Below are 23,122 nucleotides of genomic sequence, written 5' to 3'. Positions count from 1 at the left end.
ATGCCTTCCCGTCAGATCTTTTTTTTTTTAAATATTTATTATGTATATAACATTCTGTCTGTGTGTATATCTGCAGGCCAGAAGAGGGCACCAGACCTCATTACAGATGATTGTGAGCCACCATGTGGTTGCCGGGAATTGAACTCAGGACCTTTGGAAGAGCAGGCAGTGCTCTTAACCACTGAGCCATATCTTGAGCCCCCCCCCCCGTCAGATCTTATGGAAGCATTTTTCTCAACCAAGATTCTCTCCTTTGGGGGAACTTTAGCTCAGTGGTTCTCAACCTGTGGGTCACGACCATTGGAAACCACCTACTTAGGAACCCCAACCATATATTTATTTCTGTTGTGACTTCATAACTGTATTGCTGCTACTGAGCAATGCCTCAGTTCCTAAGACCATCTGAAGTAGGTGTTTTCTGATTGTCTCGACCCACAGGTTGAGAACCACCAATCTAGCTTGTGTCAAGTTGACATAAAACCAGCCAGCGCAAACCGATGGAGAAAATTGTCAGATATCAACCTATGGTCTCTATGTGCACACATGTTCACCTGGACCTGAACACATACAAACTCATACACATGTATATGACAGAGAGAGAGAGAGAGAGAGAGGGTGGGGGGAGGGAGGGAGGGAGGGAGGGGAGCAAGAGTTAAGAAGAGGACTGGAGATCTAGGGTGATGTAGAATCTTGTCCTGCATTCCCAAGAGTCTTGCTATTATAGCCCAGGCTTTTAAAATGTGTATGTGTATGTGTGTGTGTGTGGGGGGGGGGGAGGCAGGGTTCACCCATGACATGGTACCTGTGCAGAGGTTAGAGGGCAATTTTGGGTGTTGGTCATTGTCTCCACCTTGTTTGAAGTAAGGGTCTCTTGTTGTGCACCACTGTGTATACTTGGTGAGCTGGCCAATGAGTGTACTGGAACTCTCCTGCCTCCACCTCCCGTGTTGCCATAGGAGTGCTGGTGTTGCAGGCGCTATTACCACGTCTGGCTTTACGTGAGTACAAGACATCCGAATACAGGTTCTCATACTGCAAGGCAAACACGTCTCCTGCCCCTGGGTTTAAGAAAGTTTTATTGTTTATACTCATTTGTTTTATACATACAAATAACACCTATATATGTATTGCAACATGGGCCTACCTAGTGCCTATGGAGGTCAGAAGAGAGGGGATCAGATTTCCTGGATCTGAGCTGCGGACAGCTGAGCTGCCACGTGGGTGCTAGAAGCAGAACCAGTTCTCTGCAAGAACAGCAAGTGCTTTTAGCTGCTGAGCTCCTGGAGGTTTTTAAAAGTCATTCAACCCTATCTATGCGCTTGAGGAAACAGTTTAATTTCATTTTTTACCTAACACTTCTGATCTGTAAAAGGAAGCCCCTTCTTGCGAGTCTCAAAGGCTACAAAAGGTCACTGTGCATAAAGGTTGGAGCCACGGTGTTTATGAGTCATATAATTATGCCATTTTCCTTATGCCATCCTCATTCTCTTACCGGTCTTCATTGCTAAGTGACAAGGGGGCAAGAAGGGAAGATGCGGGGTTCAGCCTGGGCTGGAGCAGAGCTTACTGTTCCCAAACACCTGTCAGAGCACATTATATTAACAGCTACTGAATTAGCATCCTCAGATAGATCCAATCTCAGTTATGAATCAGTATTTCTACCTGAAAAGCCCAAGTGTGCTCTCCACTAACTGCTTCCAAACCTTGACGTTCGTGGAAACTCTGGTCTCAGAATAAATTTTAAGTAATTTTAGACTGCTTTTTCTTTTATGTATATCATTTTTATTTGAACAGCATATTGAACACAAAATCATTGACATTTGAAGCAAACAGTTTGAAAGGTTTGATATGCATACCAAAATGAAATTACCGCTGCAATAAAGATAGCATGTGCCTTTCCCCGGAGGCAAAAGGAATAATTACAACCCTTGGTAATCCCCACCTTCCAGCCCTCCCCACAGCTTCACCTACTCCCAGGCATCCATTTATCTACTTTCTATGACTATAATTTATTTACACATCTTTTGGAATAGATGGAACATCTATATAAATGAAATTAATGTTTAGTTTATGTTGCTGTATAAAATACCCCGACAAGAAGCAATTTAGGGGAGAAGGGGATGATCTTAGCCCACAGTTCCAGGTTGCAGTCCACCATGTGGGGTAGTCATGGCAGTAGGAACTGGAGTGAGCCGGTTATGGCTACAGCAGGGAGAAGAGATGCACCACGCCCACCTGCTTGTTTGTTTGGGCTCAGTTTCCACTTATACAGTTCAGAAACTCCAGCACAGGGAATGGCGGCACCCATAGTGGGCGGGGCCTTCCCACATCGATTCACAAGACAAATCCCACCTCTAGAGATTCCCAGGGACTAAATGAATGTAGACAACCTTCCATCAAGACTCTCCCAGGGATTCCAGGCTGTGTCAAGTTATAACTACCACATATGGCATATACTTTTTTGGATATGGATCTACTCAGCATCATTCAAGAGTCATTCATATTGTTACTTGTTGGTTGCAAGATGTAGCAAGTGTCCTTAGAAGCAAACTCCTACATTACTGCAACTTCAGAATGTCCTTTCCTATATTTCTAACCAAAACTTGAAAACTGAGCACTTTTTTATTTTTTTAGAAACAGTTTCTCTGTGTTACAGCTCTGGCTGTCCTGGAACTTGCTTCGTAGACCAGGCTGACCTACCTTGAACTTACAGAGATCCTCCTGCCTCTGCCTTCATTTTAACCTTTATATATGTGACCGTGGGCACATCCAACAACGTGTCTACTATCATTCTTAAATTATGACCTTCAACCAAGCGTGCCCAGCAATGGGCCAACCCCTACATGAGTCTGCATAGCTTCCTTTGTTGAGAAGGTGTTGTTTTGGCAATAACTCAGTACTGTTCTTGTCTACTGTCGGTAGGAAAGCTCTCTCCGCTCCTTCTAGCTTTGGCTTTACTAAGCTCACTAGGCTGCAAACCCATTGCGTTTGCTGACATGGCCACAGAGTTCCGTCTTCTGTGCTGCAGTTTGTGTAAACACTGATTTGTTGCTGAACATCTGTGCTGCTTCAGTTTAGGAAGATTACAAACGCAACCGCTATAAATGTTTTTAAAGATATATTTATTTTGAAGAAGTATTTCATATTGCCCCCACTGGCTCTATACTCAGTAGCTGGGGATGAGGTTGACCTCTCTGCCATTCTGCTTCCACTTCCCAAGTGCTGGGATTACAGGCATGTGTCCCAGTGCTTGACAATATTTCTGCACAACTGTTTCTTTGAACATATGCCTATTTCCTCTTGGATAAATAACTAGAAGTAGAATTATTTAGTCAAATAGCAAAGATATGTTATATTTATTTTATAAAAGATTTATTTTATATGTTTGCCTGTGTGTATGTATGTCTGTACATATGTGCACCATGTGCATGCAGTGCCCATGGAGGCCAGAAGAGGGTGTCAGATCCCTGTAACTAGTTTGCTAATTGCCATGTGGGTGCTGGGAACCGAACCCAGGTTCTCCAGAAGAGCAGCAAATACTCTTAACCACTGAGCCATCTCTCTAGCTCCTATGTCAATGTTTTAAAATGTTGATTTTTACAAAGCGCAACATTTTTATTTTATATTTCTACAAACAGCAAGTAGGAATTTCACTCTCTTTGAAACCTTATCAGATGTTATCTCTCTCTTCCTTTCCTTTCCTTTCCTTTCCTTTCCTTTCCTTTCCTTTCCTTTCCTTTCCTTTTCTTTTCTTTTTCCCTTGAGACAGGGTTTCTTACAGCCTTGGCTGTCCTGGAACTCACTCTGTATACCAGGGAGGCATCAAACTCACAGAGCTCTGCCTGCTTCTGTTTCCTGAGTGCTGGGATTAAAGGCGTGCGCCGCCACCACCAGGTGCTGGTCTGTTTCTTTAACTGGAGCTATTATGTGGGGTGTGAAATGGTTGTAATTTGTTTCCTTTGTGGTAAATGATGTTGAACACCTTTTTATTCACCTGTCTGCTTTTTCTGTCTCTTCTTTGGTGTCTGCTCAGATCTCTCACCCATGTTCAGTGGAATTTACTTTCTCATTGCTGAGTTGATCAAGTTACTTATATATTTTTAATATATAAATTTTTATCAGGCGAATGCCCTGTAAATATTTTTGCAATCTGTATCTTGTATTTTTGTTTGTTGAAATGTGTCTTTCAGAGATTTTAATTTATAAAATTCGAAGCCTTACCAACTGATCTTTAAAACAGTTCACACGAACTGATCGATTGATGGATTGTGGGCGAGGGTAGACATGTGCCTTGGAGAGTAGAAAATGACTTGTTGAATTTCTCCTTCCACCGTGCGGGTCCTGAGGATGAATCTCAGACCCTCGGGCTTGGTAGCAGGTGCCTCTACATTCTGAGCTGTCTCATGGACCCTCGGCTGGCCACTTACAGATGGCGTTTTCAGTCCCTGTCTAAGAAACCGTTGCTTAACCCAAAGTTTCAGCAATAGCTAAGTTTCATCTAGAAATTGTAAACATTTAAAAATTATTCATTTTGAAGTAAGGTCTGAAACCACCTTCTTACATTTGGGTTTATGGTCCACTTTTGGTTGATTTTTGCGTACGTTGTGAGGGATGGATGAAGTTATTTGCCTGTGGCTCTCTGGTTTCCGGCACCATTTGTTTAAAGGTTGCTCTGTTTACACTCACCGCCTCCATGTACCCGGATGACTCAGCTCTTGTATGCTCGTAGGTCCTGTTTCTGGGCTCTGCCGTATTCCATTGAACTGTTAGTGTTTCCTGATACTAATATTGCATTGCCTTAATTGCTATAGTTTAAGTAAGATTAATTTTGGTTAGTCTAGGTCCTTTGGGTTTTCCAAAACATTGTAGAATCAGCTTGACAATTGATTTTTAAAAGCCCTGTTGATATTTTGATTGAAAATACTCAGCAACTATAGGTTAATTCAAGTCTTTCAACACTTGAGAACAATGTATGTTTCTAAGTCCATTTAGACCATCATTCATTTTTCTCAGAAATATTTTGTATATTCTAGTGCATGAGTCTGTAAATCTTTGTACATAGTCATACCTAAGTATTTCATGTTCTAATACTACCATAAATGTTATTTTAAATTCAGCCACAATTATTTATTGTTAGTCTATAGCAATGCAATTGGGAACTTGGGAGAAAGTTCAGATGGTAAAGAGCTTGCAGCCCATGCTATAAGGACCCGAGCTTCATTTCTCAGCTCCTATATAAAAAGCCAGGCATGGCTCTGTGCACATGTAATCCCAGTACTGGGTGGGCAGACACAGGAGGATCTTGGGGGCTCGCTGACCAGCTGCTCTAGTCCATTCAGTGGACTCCAGGTTAGCATGAAACCTTGCCTCAAAATATAAGTTAGAGAGAAATAGAAAAAGACACCCACCGTGAAACTCTCATTTCCATGGGTACACACACATACATGTGCACCCTCTAAAAAGCGTTACACCCGCAGATCTGCACACACACACACAAACGTGTAGGCAGAGTTTTCCATATAGACCCCTGAGAGCTCTGTCCCACCAGTTGCTCCCCAAATAACCACACAGAGGCTTATTATTAATTATAAATACTTGGCCAGTAGCTCAGGCTTGTTTTTAGCTAGCCTTTATAACTTAACCCATGTCTATTATCTATGTGCTGCCCCAAGGCTCACCTACCTCATCCACATACTTCCCATTCTGCTCACTCTGTGTCTCATGGCCTCTCCTCTGACTCTGCCCTTCTTCTCCCCAGCATCCTCTGTGCCTAGCTATTGGCTGTTCAACTTTTTATTAAACCAATCAGAGTGACATATCTTTACACAGTGTAGTCAAATATCTCACAACATGCATGTACACCCTCTATGAGAATGCACATACCTGGGGCCTGGAGAGATGGTCCAGCAGGTAAGAGCACTGACTGCTCTTCCAGGGACTGAGTTCAATCCCCAGCAACCACATGGCAGCTCACAACTGTCCATAACTCCAGTTCCAGGGGATCCAACATCTTATACAGACGTGCATGCAGGCAAAACACCAATGCACATCAAAGATGTACACGCCTGCAGACCTGCACACACATGTATGCGCACACTCAACACATACGTGTGCAAACCCTACAAGAATACACACGCACAAATACACACCTCTACACACACATACACACATACAAACACACACACGAATAAAAAAACACAGTAGGTTTTGTACCTTTTAGTGTTACTAATGCTACTTAGTAGCTTTAGTAGATCATTCGCAAGTTCCATCAAATCTTCTACACAGACAACAATGTTGTATGAAAATACAGCTTTTCTTTGTTTCTTTGAAAGTCTTTTTCTTTTTCTTACCTTACTGCATTGCTCAGATCCTCCACTGGCTTCACCTTCAGCAAAGCTGAATGGCAGTGGTGAGGACAAACACCCTGGCCTTGACCCTGACTGCAGGAGGAAAACATCGTCCCCATCACCATGGACGGCGTTCACTGTAGGTGTGCACGGCTCCCCTTCACCATGGACGGCGTTCACTGTAGGTGTGCACAGCTCCCCTTCACCATGGACGGTGTTCACTGTAGGTGTGCACGGCTCCCCTTCACCATGGACGGCGTTCACTGTAGGTGTGCACAGCTCCCCTTCACCATGGACGGTGTTCACTGTAGGTGTGCACAGCTCCCCTTCACCATGGACGGTGTTCACTGTAGGTGTGCACGGCTCCCCTTCACCATGGACGGCGTTCACTGTAGGTGTGCACGGCTCCCCTTCATTATGGACGGTGTTCACTGTAGGTGTGCACGGCTCCCCTTCACTATGGACGGCGTTCACTGTAGGTTTGCACGGCTCCCCTTCACCATGGATGGTGTTCACTGTAGGTGTGCACAGCTCCCCTTCACCATGGACGGCGTTCACTGTAGGTTTGCACGGCTCCCCTTCACCATGGATGGTGTTCACTGTAGGTTTGCACGGCTCCCCTTCACCATGGATGGTGTTCACTGTAGGTGTGCACAGCTCCCCTTCACCATGGACGGTGTTCACTGTAGGTGTGCACAGCTCCCCTTCACCATGGACGGCGTTCACTGTAGATTTGCACTCTTTATTTCAGTCTGAAGCGATTTCTTCTGTTCCTAGTGCTAAATGTTTCCTTTTAATTGGGAGTAGATATTAGTTTGATTAAAGGGTTTTTCTACATGTAATCAGATAGTTTTTCTTTTTTACTTGTTATCTGTTGAATTATATTTATTTTCTAATGTTAAGCCTTCCACTTTAGGCATAAAATTAACTTGGTGATTACTATTGATCTTTTTAAAGATATTGTCAGGTTTAAGTAAATCATTTCTAAAGTAAATTATGGAATCCAACATAAATTTAACAGATATGATCTCCTTGTAGGTCTTGAGCATTTGAAATTATCTTACTTGCTCAAAAAGTAAACTATTCTGTTTATTTCTTTTGATCAGAATGGTACACTTTCAATTCCGTGTACAAAATATGCTTTATTATTTTATCTTCTACACCTAACTCGGAACTGGCACATGAATAACTTTTCAGTTAATGTATTCCGTTGAAAGCAGTGCCCAGAACTGCTCTTAGGAACGCAGAGGCGCCCGTCAGGAAGGGCGCTTTCTTGTCTGCCAAGCTAAGGAGTGATTTAAGGCTTTTGAGCAAGAAGTGACACTCCGGTGATGGAAAACTTATTAGAAGAAAGTTGCTCGTGTGACAGGAAGATCTTTTCCCCAATTACTGAAGGAGTCTAGAGGAGAAAGGGCAAAGGCTTCGGCTAAGTGGAGGCCGTAGGTGGGGGAGGAAATAATGGGAACAATAAGAGACGGTAGCATGGAGCTCACCCAGGGGGCTGCGGGTGAAGGGTGGAGAGAAAGACGTGGTATTGTCGGCATCTGGAAACAAAACAGACGTGGCTGGCAGACGGGGAGGCTTGGTGGGTGTGGAGTAACCAGGTGGAAAGGCCTGGAAGGCAGCTGTGCCTGTGGGTTTGGAGCTCTGTTCCGGAAACAAGGATTTGGGTTTTCAGATATGTGTGGGAATTAACATTGAAGGGTGTTAGAAGCTCCCAGGGTTTGCCCTGCGGTACCGTTCATCATGCTGCAGAGTGATCGCTGCCTCCTCAGCTCCACCTGCACTTCTAGTGGCAGCCGAGTCTGGGGTGCTGACGGATTCAGTGGTTTCTGCTCCGCCTGCCAGGCTAAGACACACAAGGTAGTTCATCTGCGTGCACTTCAGTGTTCTTACTTACATCGTGAAGGAAACATAAACCTCACGAGCAGGCTAGGAGCCTGAGATGAGATTAAGAGCCTTTGTCACCTCACTAAATATCTGGCTGATGTAGATCTAAATGAAATGCATAGGTGAAAGCAGCCATGCATGAAACCCTTGCAGCAGTTAAGACGTCATCAAGGAAAGATCTCTGCCGAGGCTCACTCAGTTTCCATGCTTGTTTCCTTGAGGGTCGTTTGCTTTGCATATACATAAAACACCCAACAGGCACTCATTTCTCTGATTACCCTATAGAGAAAGGAAAACTCAGCTGTCCCTATGATGGGTGGGTAGTGGAGACCCGGCCCTTACAGCGTACAAAAATCTCCATGTGCTCAAACACTTCTAGAGAATGGCGAGGGCCCCCAGTTCTGAGCCCTCCACCCCCTCCTACCCTCCTGTATACTTCAAATCACACAGCACACAGCACACAGCGCAACACAAACGCTATGCAAATGGGGCCATGCTGCACTGTTAGGAAATGATAAGAAAAATGCTTACATAAGTTCAACACAAGCACAATTTGTTTTCCTGAGCATTTTTTTTCCCTCTGCAATTGATTGAACTTGCAGAATTTGCAGTGGTCAACTGTACTCTGAGAATGCTAAATGCTGTTGCTGATGTTAAGCATAAAAGTGTACCTGGTAAAGTCACACGTCCAGCCCACAGCTTTCTTCTGAGTCATGCACTTCAAAGACTAGCTACTATTTCCCTTAGAATTGGATTGAATGGAAGTCACAGAATACATGCGAGAGGGGCTGTTTTAGTTTTCAAAAAAAAATTAATTTGGTTTAAATGGTAATTATCCTGGTTATTCATCTGCCTGAGGCATGTTTTAAATGTTTCCTTCAGTTTACAGATTGTTTTGTTTGGATTTGAGTCAGGGTTTTGCTACTTAGTCCAAACTGGCTCTACGCCCGCCATCCTCCAGCCTCCACCTCTGAGTGCTGAGATAACAGGTGTGTGCCACCTTGGGTTTTTCCTCTCTCCTCTCCTTCTCAGTACCTGGCAGAGTCCCTTTTCTTGCTCCCTTAAAGACTTTTTTTTGAGAAGGAATTCTCTCTCATCTGGCTGGTTGGTTGGGGCTAGGAAAAATGCCAGCTGAGTTGTTCCTCAGCCGTGTATGCTAAGGGCCGAGAATGAAAACTTGGTGTATGTGGAAGCATTCATTTTTCAGCCAACGATACAGCTAAACTCATTATCTACCACCTCGCCACAAAGGCTCTGTTGAAGATGCGCTTGGCTGGACAGCAGAGAAGGCGTACCAGGGCTGCCCAGGCTTGAGCCTTGTTGCTCAATCCCTTCCAGCCTCCGCCGGCTTTGCAATTCTTGTAATACAGTGAGACTGGCCCTTCTGACTATAAGCTCTCGAAGGCTCTGTGGCCTACCTCTGAATAAGGCTGCGGTTTGTCTTGATGGGGTGAAGCCTGAATCAACCCTTTCCCCAAATGAGTGACCTCAGGACACAGTTTTCTCAGCTTCTCAGGTATGTATGAGAGACAGTGGCAGTCTGGGTTTTCATCTTCACCCTGCACTCTGGAGCAGCTGGTAACCAGCGGCTGAAAAACACAGAACAGGATTAGGTGCCCATGCCTGGTTCTTGGGGATTTGGGGACACGGGATGTGAAACTTAATTCTGTCGTGCAGGATGTAAGACTTATTTCAGTTCTGTCTTTGGAACTTTTAATATTTGAGTTTAAAGGATATGAGCCCAAAACCTAAGTTAAACTGATGACAGACACCCTTGAATTTCTGATGGCATTTTATCCTCTGTAAACGGAAACGGACGGCCCAAACCTTCATCCTTATTCTCTCCTCTGGTCTATGGCAGGCCCCGCTTCCAACTCTGTGTTCCAGTCTTCCTCCACTGTAGCTGTCACCTTTGACTGTGTCTTCAAACACTTCACTGCCCTAAGACTCATTCCCCAAGTACACGGGTTTAATTTACTTAATTTACACCAGTATTCAGGTAACATGCATGCCGTTAACAGGGCTAAGAGAGAATGAGTAATTAGCTTTCACAGACAGCCTACTTTGAATATATGGATGATATATTTAGTGTGTATCACAGGTGGCTGACTTTATGACTTTTACTGGTATTTAAAAGTAGTACACTAAAAAAAAACATGTCAAGACTATTTTTAAGTTGAAGACTCAGTGCCTCAGAAATCGGTACATTTCTTAAAGACATTAACTGCTGTTTATATCAGTAATTCATCAATAACTCATTAAACAGATGTATTTCTGTTCTTGGGTCATTCTGAAAGTACCACTTCTAATTACAGCATCGCCTTCAGACTTGCTTCTTCTCATTTATAATTAATTAGTAGGTAGTAGAGTAAAATCTTGGGAGTAAGCCAAATAAAACAGGGTTGGAATGTCGTGACTGCACTTTAATTCTGCCCGTGTTGGGAGTCCCGTTAGATTGGGAAGGGGCGTGTGAAGGGGTGGAAGCTGACTCCTTCCTCTCTGTCACTGTCCTCATTGCTGTGACAAAATGCCTGGCAGAAACAACCTGAAAGGGGGAGACTTTATTCTGGCTCGTGGTTTCAGAGGGTTTGAGGAGTATAGGATTGTGCCAGCGAGAGCCCATGGGAGAGAGACTTCACCTATGGCCGCCAGGAAGCAGAGAGAACTGGAGTTGCAGAAGAGAACCAGGGCCACCAACTCCCATAGGTCTAAGCAAATTCTGAAGTCACCTGTGGATTAAACCATTAGGTCAGAGCGCTCACGCTATAATTTCTGCACGTTCCCGGCAGACACACTGAACTCTGCTTTATGAGCATCTTCGGCGATTCTCATCCAGTCACGTTGACTACATGAACCATCGCGAGATGTACAGGCGGCGAGGATTTGGTTGTCAGGGCATTGTTTACATCCGTGTCGAAGGATGCTCTTGCTCACAAGACAGAGACAGAAGTTGTCAGATTTTTATTAGTACCGGCTTGCAGAGTGTTTTCAAATATTTCACACTACAAAACTACCGATAATGAATGTCAACCAAAGCAGACACAGGTCACCTGAAGGAAATTTTTAAAAGCATTTTCCTTTTAGAGAGTTTGAGTTTTGTTAATCTTGAGATTCTTGAGAGAAAAACAAGTTTCATAACTTTGAACCCAATTTGAAGCAAGTTTTAACTAAACACTGGCCAGGTAAGAAGGGCTCTGGCCAGGTCCACTTCTGAGTCCCCAGAAGACAGTCATGGACACATTTTGCAGGGGCTTAAAAAGGCAAAAGTCATAATTCATTGCATTTCCCATTAGGTCCAATCAGGGGTAGCATACACCCTGATGTCTTTCCTGTCTACGACCCTCCCACCTACATGTGATCAAGCACTTCTGCTGTTGTTGCTTCAAACAAACTTCTTTAGGGGAGAGAAACCACGTGGTTTGTTATTTCCCAAGAATGACAACTCCCAATTTCAGGAAGTTACCTTGTCCTTGGACCGGGGCAGGGGGTACAAGTTAATTTTGACTCTTACAATTTATTGATTTTATTTTGAGATGGTTGGCCTTGAACTCAAAAATCCCCTTGCCTTGACCTCCCAAGTCTAGGACTCCAGGCATGGGTTTCCCATCTTTAACTCAGCGTATTTCTAGCCCCCATGTATCCCAGGATCCTGATACAGATGTGCTTGCTTGTTTGTTTGTTTTTACATATGGACAAATCTACAGACGCTGGTTTGCGTCGCCACTGACTGAGCCTCAGGTCATTGCCCTGTGAACTGTGTACCTATCCAGCCCTATCCAGTCCTATCCAGTCCTACCTCAGGGTTACTATGAGGATTACTGAGTCGCATAGCCTAACCCATTGTAAACCTAACCCATTGTAAACATGACTTAGCAAGAATTATTCTTTACTGAATTATTCCTGTTTTTGGTTGCTGGAAGTTTTGGGGAGCACCACCTGGGGTGCCACCTGTCACCACAGAAATTGGGGCCCTTTTCAGGATTCTCAGTCTTGTTAATAAAAGAATGAAGGACAGACTCAGAAGAAATCTCCAGGGCAGTTTTGTTAGCGTTTAAAAGAAAATGGCAGGATAGCAAACTATAAACCTCAGCAGCTACCCAGAGGAGGGAGCTGGAGCAGAGGAAGAGCGAAGGCTAAGAAGGCTAAGCCTTTTGTAAGCAGCCCTGGGTAGGAAGCGAGGTGTGGGTGGTGGGCTGAGATGGAGGATAATGACATACAGAGAAAGCGAGGGAGCCCAAGTGTCCAGAAAAACATGCTCAAGTTTTGTGAAGTGGGCACAGATGAAAAGGAGAAAAGGGAAAGTTATACTTCGATGAATAATTCAGAACAGTGGGCATGGTGGGCAGACGTAACCCAGACCCCTGGCTGCAGCTCCAGGTTTGACTTCACCAGAGACAGGCTTTCCAGGGAAGAAAAGCACATTGTCTTAAAGGGGCAATTATTCCTCCGATCCCTTTAAACAAGGCTTTTTAGTGTTTAAACCTAGGGTAATGGAAGCCTTCTTCAGTGTCCTGTGAAGGTCAGTGACTTATACTGCAGTCCCTGCAGGACCCATTCTGGAAGCCTAGCATCAGTGAAGGCGTGGTGAGGGGACATTGTGTGTGAGAGCTCCCGCTGATTGTCGGCAGGCATGGGCTTTATTGCACACAGTCCTAAATGCCTCATGTTGAGCGATCACTATATAAATCTTAAGTGCTGGCCACAGAGTACGCCTTTGGCACAAACTAGTGTTCCCTCTCTGGCTAGTAGAGAAATAAAGTTTGAGACAGCTTCCTTGGGTTGTGGGTTTTTTGTTTGTTTTTGTTTATTTATTTTTGAGTGTATGTGACAGTTGATTTCGAGACTTTTTATTGCATCTCGAATGTCTTTTAGCGAGGTGTGCTTTGTGTAGCGAATTCCCTCTTCACCCTTTGAGGCGCGCGTGTGCGTTTGCGTGTGCGTGTGCGTGTGTGTGTGTGTGTGTGTGTGTGCACGCGCACGTGCGTGTGTAGCTTATATTCTTCTCATCTGAAGGGCACTCCTCTCTCCTGAGCACTGTCCTTGCTCTTAGCCTCCGGTGAATTTGTCTCACTTTATCCCAGGTCCCCTGGCATTCTGGCTGGGTGGAATTGTATCTTCCTTTCTTTATTACCCAGTGTCCCCACTGATCAGTTATGGCTCACCGGTGTGTCCTGCTCAGTTGTGGGGTGTCTAATAACGGGAAAGCCTTCAAGTTGGAGCATGAGTTACCGTCAGTCACGTGTTACCGGGAAGGAGGAAGAAAGGCTAAAGAGCAGGCTCAGGAGTAAGGTCTTTGTTACAGATGCCCACATCTGACTCTGTTACCTCACAGCCTACACGGGGTCGCACTTGGATTCTGGCTCCACACCTGTGTGTGTTCTCCTGCGTGAAGTAATGGGGATAACCTATTAGTTAAAACATCCCAGGGAATGTATTCTGAAGGAGAGGGGAAAGGTAGCATTTGAGGGAGTTCCTGGCATCATATATCAAAGAATATGTTTGTTTGTTTTATATAAAAATCTTCCAATGGGTGGAAGTTGAGACATACTTTGTCCAGACGGCTGATGTCACTGTCCAGACCGATTAGACACAGGGCCACTGTGTCACCCACCAGCACAATATGCGTGCTTTCCTTATGCTTTTCTGCTGGGCTGGTTCTGGTAAAACTGTCTTCCCAAGTTATTACATTAAGTCTAACCTATTCCAAAGGAATGGGTGGCTGGTACTGTCACTTGGCCACTAAGAAGAAATATTTGTGTAGACGTTTGATCCAATCTGTATTTTTATTTAATGTGTAATTGGGGAAAAATAGCAAAGACAAATTTAAATGCTTGCATCTCTAACCTTGTCACGGTGTCTGAGCCCTCATTCATCATTATTATCTCGGATTCCTGCAGCCAGCCGACTTCATAGGCAAGCAAGCACTGAAGCAGATTAAAGCTGAGGGCCTGAAACGGAGACTCGTCTGCCTCACCTTGGCAACGGAGGATGTGGATCCAGAGGGAAATGAGAGCGTTTGGTACAAGGACAAGGTGGGTGCCAGGGCCACCACATCACCCACCACCGAACTTCTCTGGGCTCTGCTGGGTGGTTTTCTTCCTAATTTATCCACTTACTGAAAGGATGGCACAGTTTTAATTTCTGAGCTGACGTTAAAGAAACCGAAAGCAATTAACTGACAAGAAACCGAAATGCTGCTCGTTTTTGTAAACAGTAGAATCTATATGCATTTGAAAAATATATAGCCAAAGATTTTAAACATATTGGGAAACAATATATTTATGTCTGTGAAGGCAAAAGATTGATTTTGTAAGAATTTGGTGTTCTGATCTAATTTCTCAGGAATCTCTTTAAAAGATACTATTAGCACGACAACCACAAATCCGAATGGACACATTATGACAATGAGGGTTGAAGCTCAGAAGGTGACATGGAATGGAGCCACCTTCTCATTTGGTTTTTCAGGAAGAATATGGTCGCTGTCTTCCAACTTTGCATTGTTCACATCCTTCTCGAAGTTCGGTCTAAGCAGGGTTAGTGGGATAACTCATCCACAGGTCTCCATTCCCTTCACCTTTTCTGTTTGTAAAGTCCAGGGTGGCTCAGCATCTGGATGTGATTTGGCTGGTGAGGGATGCCCAGGGGGCTGATGGGGAGAGAGAGCACTGGCCCTTCGAGGCCCTTCTAAGAGCTGTTTGTTCTATGTGGAGCAGGGCCAGCTTTGTTAAGATCCCGGTCTTGTGATTTTTCTCACCGACTGCAGCACCTCTGACGTCTGTTTTCATTTTCTCCACCCCTCTAGTGGTAGGTGGCTGGAGTCGGGGGACCTGTGGCATCAAATCATAACCTCACTGAACAAACACACAAACTAAGGCACACGCCTTTTGACAGAACTGTTGTGGCTGAATTGCCCCTACATACCAGATATTTTTCACCTGTTTGCTCGTTTAGCTTTGCAGCATCCCTGTTGGACATGTGTGAGCATTTCTGTTGTAAAGATGAGGCTCAGAGAGAATGGGTAAAGCCTTTTAAGTTTCTACAGCTTGTGATTGGTTGATGGGCTGAGTTAATCCACCTATATTCGGGCTTTGATTCTTGCCCCTTCCTCTAAAGACTGCTGACTCTTTCAGTTTGTTCTCTTTCTGTCCTTGCTGGTGTACCCTGAAGTCACTTTACTACCTAGTTATACGCCACAGCTCCACAGGTTGTCTGAGCGTGTTATCACACACGGTGGAGCCAATAGGCTTTCCTCAGATCTCCAGTTCCTCTCTGCCTTCCCAACCAGGTTGGTCTTCACTTCCTATCTCAGCCAGGGCTGAGCTTGCTCTTCTGTTTGAAATGTTCCTTGTGGCCCTTCCTTTCTCTTTCCTTTCTCTATTTTTGGATCCCTTGGAAACGGAGTTATAGATAGCTGTGACCCACCATATGGACACTGAGAATCAAATGCAGCAACAAGGGCTCTCAGCTACTGGGCCTCTTTCCAGCTCTCGACCTCATTCGTTGATATATGTTGTTAGCTAGGAACTCTGATAATCTCAGCATTCAATAAACTAAAGCAGGAGGATCATCAGTTTCAGGCCAGCCTGAGCTATGCAGTGAATTTGAGGCCAGCCTGGGTTGCATAGCAACCGCCTGTTCTTCCTCCAATTTCTAGTTTGTCCACAGTTGACATGACTTCTACCAAGCACCAACTGCTACTAACCAGGTTCTTGACTCAATTGCTCATCTTGATTTCTTCATCTATAGAACAAAGACTCTGGACAGGATAATGTCTAAGGCTGTTTTAGTCAGGGTTGCTATTGCTGTGACGAAACACCATGACCAAAAAGCAAGATGCAGAGGAAAGGGTTTATTTGGCTTACACTTACAGATCACTGTTTATCTCCAAAGGAAGTCAGGACAGGAACTCAAACAGGACAGGAACCTGGAGGCAGGAACTGATACAGAGGCCGTGGAAGGATGTTGCTTGCTGGCTTGCTCCCGTATGGCTTGTTCAGACTGTTTTCTTATAGAACTCAGGACCACTGGCCCATGGATGGAACCACCCACAATGGGCAACCTAGAGGAGGAAGGAATTCTTTTGGCTCAAGGTTTCAGCTAACCCAGTCCTCCGTTGGTTGGCCCCATGTTCTTGATCAGAGCATTATGGCGGGGGTGGGGGGGGGAGTAGGAGCAGAGCAAAGCAGGCTTTTCTCTTCCTGGTGGGCAGGTAGAAGACTGAGGAGGAAACCAACAGGAAGTGGCTAAAGCAGAGGCCCATGGACGTAGTCCCAGTGACCTACTCCCGTGAATGCTGGAGTGTCTGTAGCTAAGGATGGCCCTAAACTTCTGATTCTCCTTCCTTCCAAGCGCTCGCTGCTATTTCAGGAGCATGCCGCCATCCCAGCTTTATGCTGAGCTTGGGATGGAGCCCAGGGCTCTGTGTGTGCTAGGCGGGAGCTCGACTGACTGAACCACATCCCCTGCCCAGTTTATCTTTCTTTCTTTTTTTTTTTTTTTCGAGACAGGGTTTCCCTGTAGTTTCTAGAGCCTGTCCTGGAACTAGCTCTTGTAGACCAGGCTGGCCTCGAACTCAGAGATCCGCCTGCCTCTGCCTCCCGAGTGCTGGGCCAGTTTATCTTTCTTACCTCATGCCAGGTGCTATTAGAGTTCTAACCCAATTATAGGATCCTTCCTCTCAAATTCCCTAACAGGAGCCTGCCTGCTGTTGCTGCTTAGTAGGGTCATCACGTTTATCGTGCTAAAAGCCTTCTTTTTTAAAGCCATCTACCAGGCTATTTCTTTTTTTTTAAGCTTTTTTAATATTTATTTATTATGAATACAGTATTCTGTCTGTGTGTATGCCTGCATGTCAGAAGAGGGCACCAGACCTCATTACAGATGGTTGTGAGCCACCATGTGGTTACTGGGAATTGAACTCAGGACCTTTGGAAGAGCAGGCAATGCTCTTAACCACTGAGCCATCTCTCCAGCCCCTAGGCTATTTCTTTTAAGCTACCAACCAGCTATCAAATCATGAAACAGAGACTTATTATTAGTTTTGAGTGCTTAGTCTAGCTGAGGCATGTTTCTGGCTAACCCTTTTAACTTAAATTAACATATTTTTCTTTGTTTATTTTTTGTCTTGTGGCTTTTTACCTTTTCTTACTTTCTTGCTGTCTATGTCTGGCTGGCAGCTGCCTGGCTTCTGACCTCATGTGTGTCTCTCATTTCTTCTCTCCCTTCTTCTTCCTTCTTTTTGAGCCTAGATTTCTCCTCACATTTATTTTCTCTACCTGTTAGCCCCACCTATCCTTTCTCTGCCTAGCTATTGGCTGTTCAGCTCTTTATTAGACCAATCAGGTACCTTAAGCAGGCAAGGTGAAACAGATGCAACACATCTTTACATAATTAAATGTACATTCTTATAAAATAAATGCAGAATAAACAAAAGATACATACCTTTACCAGGTAAAGTAATACTCAGCAGCATAAACAATGTAACTAATTAAAATAATATATCATATAATATTCCTAGTTAAAAGATCTTCCATGGCAAATCCTCATTTCCAAAGATCATCTTTTAAAAATGTTTGTAAATGTCTGAATTGATACAATAATTATGCATATTTATGAGGGGCCATGTGACACAGTGTGTGGTGATCATTTCAGGGTGATGGACAGCTCCATTATCAGAGACATTATCATTTCTTTGTGTTGACAACACTTATTTTCATTTGCTTGCTTGGTTTTTTTTGTGATAGGGTCTCTCTAGGTAGCCCTGGCTATCCTGGAATTTGCTATGTAGACCAGGCTGGCCTCACCTGCCTCTACTCCCCAGTGCTGGAGTATGGCATGGGTCACCTTGTGAGGCAATTGGTAGCATTTAGAACCCTCTCTATTAACTACGTTATCCAACCAAACATGAGACACTATCCTGATCAGATATTCTTTAAATTCTGGAATGATATATACTTTTTTTGCTTTTTGTTTCCTGACTGTGCTTATCTCCTATGCTTTTGGTATTTGATATTTTATTACTACAAACATTCTCAGTTTGGAGATAGAAAATAATTATGTTCTTCAGTGCATTTTATATATTTTTTGTAGTTTACTCTGTGCCAGCAATGTTGTAGGCACAACAACAAATTAAACAGAAGAGAACCATTGCCTTTATGGAGTTTATACACTAGGGGAGAGGGGGTGTACAGAGAGGGGAGTCCATGAGATGCATGCACGTCAAATGGGGAGAGCTCAAGTAGGGGCTGGGGGATGCCTGTGCTTAATATCGTTTAAGTTTTTAGATTATTATTCTTTTTCTAATTTTTTATGGTTTATTTAACTTTATTTTATGTGCATTGGTGAGAAGGTGTCAGATTCCCCGGAACTGGATTTTCAGACAGTTGTGAGCTGCCATGTGGGTGCTGGGAATTGAACCCGGGTCCTTAATAAGAGCAGTCAGTGCTCTTAACCGCTGAGCCATCTCTCCAGCCCCAGTTTAAGTTTTTAGAAATTAAGACATAAGGACACTTTAGTTCTGAAAGACCCTTAGCAGCAAAGGGGGTTTTTAGGAAGAGGCTGTGGGAAAGTCTAGAGAGCTCAGGAGGTTAGTGTAGTGGTCATTGCCATTACCTTTGTCTCCTCCTCCTTCTGCTTACAAATCGCAATACATAGTGACAGCAGAAGAGGCACAAGAGGTTACCATGCAACTTTAAAGTGTGCCACCTTCGTGAAAGTTCATTTCCCATGCTGTCCTACATCAGCTAGAGACTTAATTTAAGAGACAAATGAGAAAAGGCTAAAAATAAATGAGACTTATATACATTAGTTAAAAACAAAATCCCAAGGTCAATGTTCCAATAAACGAAGAGTGAGGGTCTACTAGGGGAGGGTGGGACACCTGTCCTTGCGGTGTCCTCTGTGAGAAGGGATGGGTCTAATTGAACCCAGAGGAGTTGGGGTAGATCGTGCTAGAAGAAGAAAAAAACCCTCTCTGTGGATTTTCTAAGTAAGATAAAAGGAAAGGCTAGATTGTGAAACTGTCCCGGGCTGAAGTAGAAATGAAAGTCAATGTTGACACAAAACAAAACCCCTTTAAAAAATAACACTCAAAACAAAGTCCTCTTAGGAGACTAAGGAAGAAATGCCAGCAAGCATTTCCTGTGGGGCCTTAGGAGAAGCAGGATGGCTGAGGAATCTCTGAGTGATTGAGGGCTTGTGATCATTGAGTCAGAGGACAGCACCTGGTGTTACCCAGAGCTCTTCCTGTTTCTTAAGCAGCCCAGGCAAACCAGGTCAACTCTCCCACTGGCCCACACAAATCTCTGGTTTACAGACTAGAAAGGAATCCAAAGTCGCCAAGGCAGCCTTTAGACCCCCATCCTCCTGGACCCAGATCCTTGTTTTGTTTTACTAAAGTCTGACCCAAAGGAGAAAAAGCAACTTCAAAGCATGTGCAGTATTTTAATTGTCCATCGTATGCCAGGAGAAAACATTCAACTCAGTTGTTTCTGTCTTTAGTAGCCAGTTCTCATTATAAGCTCACAGAGAGCCTCTGATTCAGGATTAGAAAGGAATAGTTAAAAACCCGGACCTCAGAGATAAGGTCTAGGGTTATACGTTCATGAGTGTGCTAACATCTAAAAGGCTGAAGTGTTGAGGGCTAGCCTGTGCTCTTGTCAGAGGAGCTAAGGCTGAAGTGTTGAGGGCTGTAACACCCGATTCTGTGTTACCCCCTCGGTACAGTTCGCGCGCCATTGTACCTTACGCGAGTCGGACAAGGGCCTGGAGATTGAAAGAACACACAAAGAGACCTGGGTCATTCGGAAGGAGATCAGCCGAATGCCGTTTATTTAGCCTTGGGGAAAATCTTAAATACCCCACTCCTGCCCAAGGAATTCCACCCAGGCAGGTGGGAAATTACCATATCTAACTGCTGCACAAGGACTCCCACCTAGGCAGGTGGGAAATTACCATACCAACAATAGAGTCAACAATGCCCTACAACAAATCACCAGGCGGGGCAGAGGGAGCACAGGAACAAACAGGATGCTTAGTCATCTGACCAGAAACCCTCCTCAAGGTGAGCCCCAGGAACAAGGGCAGACCCGGGCCCTACAGAGGGCTAGCCTGTGCTCTTGTCAGAGGGACTAGGGGGACTCAAGCTGTGAGTGTCGACACCACCCCTGTGCAGTTCTCTGTGCTGGACAGAAGGAACAGCAGAGTGTCATGAGACCTCGTGTGTGTGCGCGTGTGCGTGTGTGTGTGTGTGAGTACATTTCTTTACATGTCCTATTTTGCTTTTGCTGTCTTCTATTCTTTGTTCCAAGCAGTGTTTTGATTTAACAAATGATTTTGTTAAAGAGAGGTTTTCACTTTATGTGCCTGTTTACCATCTGTGTACCATGTGTGTGCAGTGCCTAAGGGCCTGAAGGGGACGCCAGTTACAGGAGCTGGAGTTGTCACAGGGCATGGGTGCTGGGATCAAAAAGCAAGTGCTCTCGGCTGCTGAGCCATATCTCCAGCCCGGCATTCTGTTTTTATTTCTCTGTCATCCTTTCCTTTCGATCTGGCTTGCACTAGCCTTCTGATTTTCTAAAGAGGCTTATTGCATGTTTTTCCCCCATAAAGTTCCCATTATCAACTCCTGGGTTTTGATGGCTTGATTGGTATTGTTCACACCCCAGTTACCTAGAAACATCCCTGTTTTTGATGGCTTGTTCCTTTGCCCATTGCCAACTGAGGTAGGGTGCAATTTTACCAAACATTTTTATTGACTTATCTATCATGTGCTGGTTGTAGCCTTCCCTCCCTCTGGAAGCTTTAACCCTCCATTCCTGCCAACCTAATTCCACCTGTTTTCAAGTTATAATGTAGGCTTTTCATGTTTTAAACCATGGCATTTTGGTTCTATTTCCTTGTAGCTCTATTATTTCTCTCACCTAAGCTGGAAGCTCTTGAAGGTAGGTGCCAGGACTCCTGCCCATGTCTCCAGAGTCTAGGAGATGGGGAAAAACTAACTGCTAACATCACACCTTACCTAGGTGCCTTCTAATGGGCAAGGCTGAAGTGCCCTCCCCAGATGGGATCTCCGCAGCCAGTGCTGGTGAGGATGTGAGGGGCAAAGGCGCCCTCCAACACTGCTGGTGGGACTGTTAACTAGTCTGATCACGAGGGACAAAGAAGAATGTGTGGAACTGGAGATCATTGTGTCAAGTGACAGAAACCAGATTCAGAAAGACAGGGTTACATGTTTGCTTTCATCTGCGGAATAAAGATTGAAAAATATCTATAGAGAAGACATAAATATAGAAAGGTGACAAGCTGTGAAGAAAGGGACCAGCAGGACGGGGGATGAGGGGAGGACATGGGGCACATGTGTAAATATTTCAGGATGAATTGTATTCTGTACAATGAATATATGCTAATAGCCTCCTCCCCGCTGTGAGCCAACTCCGTAGCTCGGGAAACATCCGGAGATGAGGAGCACAATGCTCTGACCATTATGCTGACATGCTGAGGACAGCTGTTCTTCTTTTTCAGGTGGTTGGCAACACAACGTCTGGAAGCTACAGCTACAGCATCCAGAAGAGCCTGGCTTTTGCTTATGTCCCCATAGAGCTTAGTGAAGTGGGGCAGCAAGTGGAGGTTGAACTGTTGGGTAAAAATTACCCAGCAACCATCATACAAGAACCCCTGGTACTCACCGAACCTACCAGAACCAGACTCCAGAAGGATGGTAGAAAGAAAACTTGAGAAGGGCCCGCTCCCGCCAACTGAGTTGTAGCTAACAGGACCGCTCTGGAGTCCTGCTCCAACCAGGATAAAGGTTCCCAAGACTTCATTTCAGAATCATCAAAATCTAGACCAACATCTTTGTAAAAGCTTTTTCTTAATTGTTTTCTGAACACCGTGACTTGATAAATCAATGATTTGCGTCATCCATTCAAATGAGGAATTTAACGGACACGTTTTATTCCCCCAAACTGACGTATATGAAACCCAGTCAGAGAAACATTAGGCGCTTGCTAACACGAAATCATGATTCTAATGGAATTAAAGGACTTCGTGCTTTTAGGAACACAGAATGTGGCTAAAAGCTGAAAACAAGTGAATAAATTAACTTCTACATAAAAAGGTGCAATGACGTGGATGGATTTGCTTTTCTGAGAAATTTTCCCTTAGGTGCATAAGTGGAAGTTTTCTGTTTTCATAGCATGTCTATGATGGGAGCAGCTGCCTTTACTATCTGGTCGTCACGGACGTCTTTATGCAGCTCTCTCAAGATATTTACCGGTTTCTTAATGGCTTCTGTGGAAAGCGGCTTTAGGGACATTGTGATTTCTCTTCCCGGGCTTTGCTTGCAAAGGGCTTGCGGAGAGGAGAGTCTTGTCAAGGAAGCGTGCTTGTAAATCTCCAGAAGCGAAGCTGAGGACTAAACAGATTATGCCAGCACAAACACAGTTTGAATACTGAGTGCCTCTCCTGGAGAGAGAATTAATGTGAGCCGACATCGCATGGTGTCCCTCTGAACGCTTCACAAAGCATTTGACCGCGCAGGTCAGCAAAGGCCCAAGAGATGACAGGATTACCCTTAGCGCTGTAGATGGCAAGGGAGAAAAACTGAGAGATAGTCCTTTGATATATTTTTTTAAAAAATCATTAGAGTTTAGCTGATGGAATAAATCAAAAGGCTTTTAAAGGTGGTATATCATAAATGATTAATTCATACATACATATATATATATATACATATATATATGCTCTGTGGTTTTGAACTTTTCCTAGGTACCAAAGAAAACTGGACCTGAAGACTTTTAAGAGTCTGTAATCAAAACAGACTCTAAAATAAGTTCTTATCCTGCAAATTTTGAAATGATACCAAATTTACATTTTTAAATGTTCTA

The 23,122-nt window shown here is 44.3% G+C and overlaps 1 protein-coding gene across 2 annotated transcripts in view; it reads left to right on the top strand.

Annotated features, from left to right (window-relative positions):
* The window catches only part of Dmgdh (dimethylglycine dehydrogenase), a 64,749-nt gene extending 42,387 nt beyond the window's left edge, over window positions 1-22,362 (top strand). The window contains exons 15-16 of one of the 2 annotated variants that reach the window (XM_038323569.1): window positions 14,135-14,269; window positions 21,759-22,362. In XM_038323569.1, the coding sequence (XP_038179497.1) occupies window positions 14,135-14,269; window positions 21,759-21,971 (348 nt within the window). In that variant the 3' untranslated portion in view covers window positions 21,972-22,362. Of the gene's footprint in view, window positions 1-6,367; window positions 7,190-14,134; window positions 14,270-21,758 lie in introns of those variants that run through there. The other variant, XM_038323570.1, reaches the window with a different exon arrangement.
* Window positions 22,363-23,122: the final 760 nt, after the last annotated feature.

This window comes from Arvicola amphibius, chromosome 3, assembly GCF_903992535.2.
Source record: "Arvicola amphibius chromosome 3, mArvAmp1.2, whole genome shotgun sequence".
NCBI lineage: Eukaryota > Metazoa > Chordata > Mammalia > Rodentia > Cricetidae > Arvicola > Arvicola amphibius.
The sequence above is the reverse complement of the archived record's forward strand: the minus strand, read 5'-3'. Positions and strand labels throughout refer to the sequence as shown.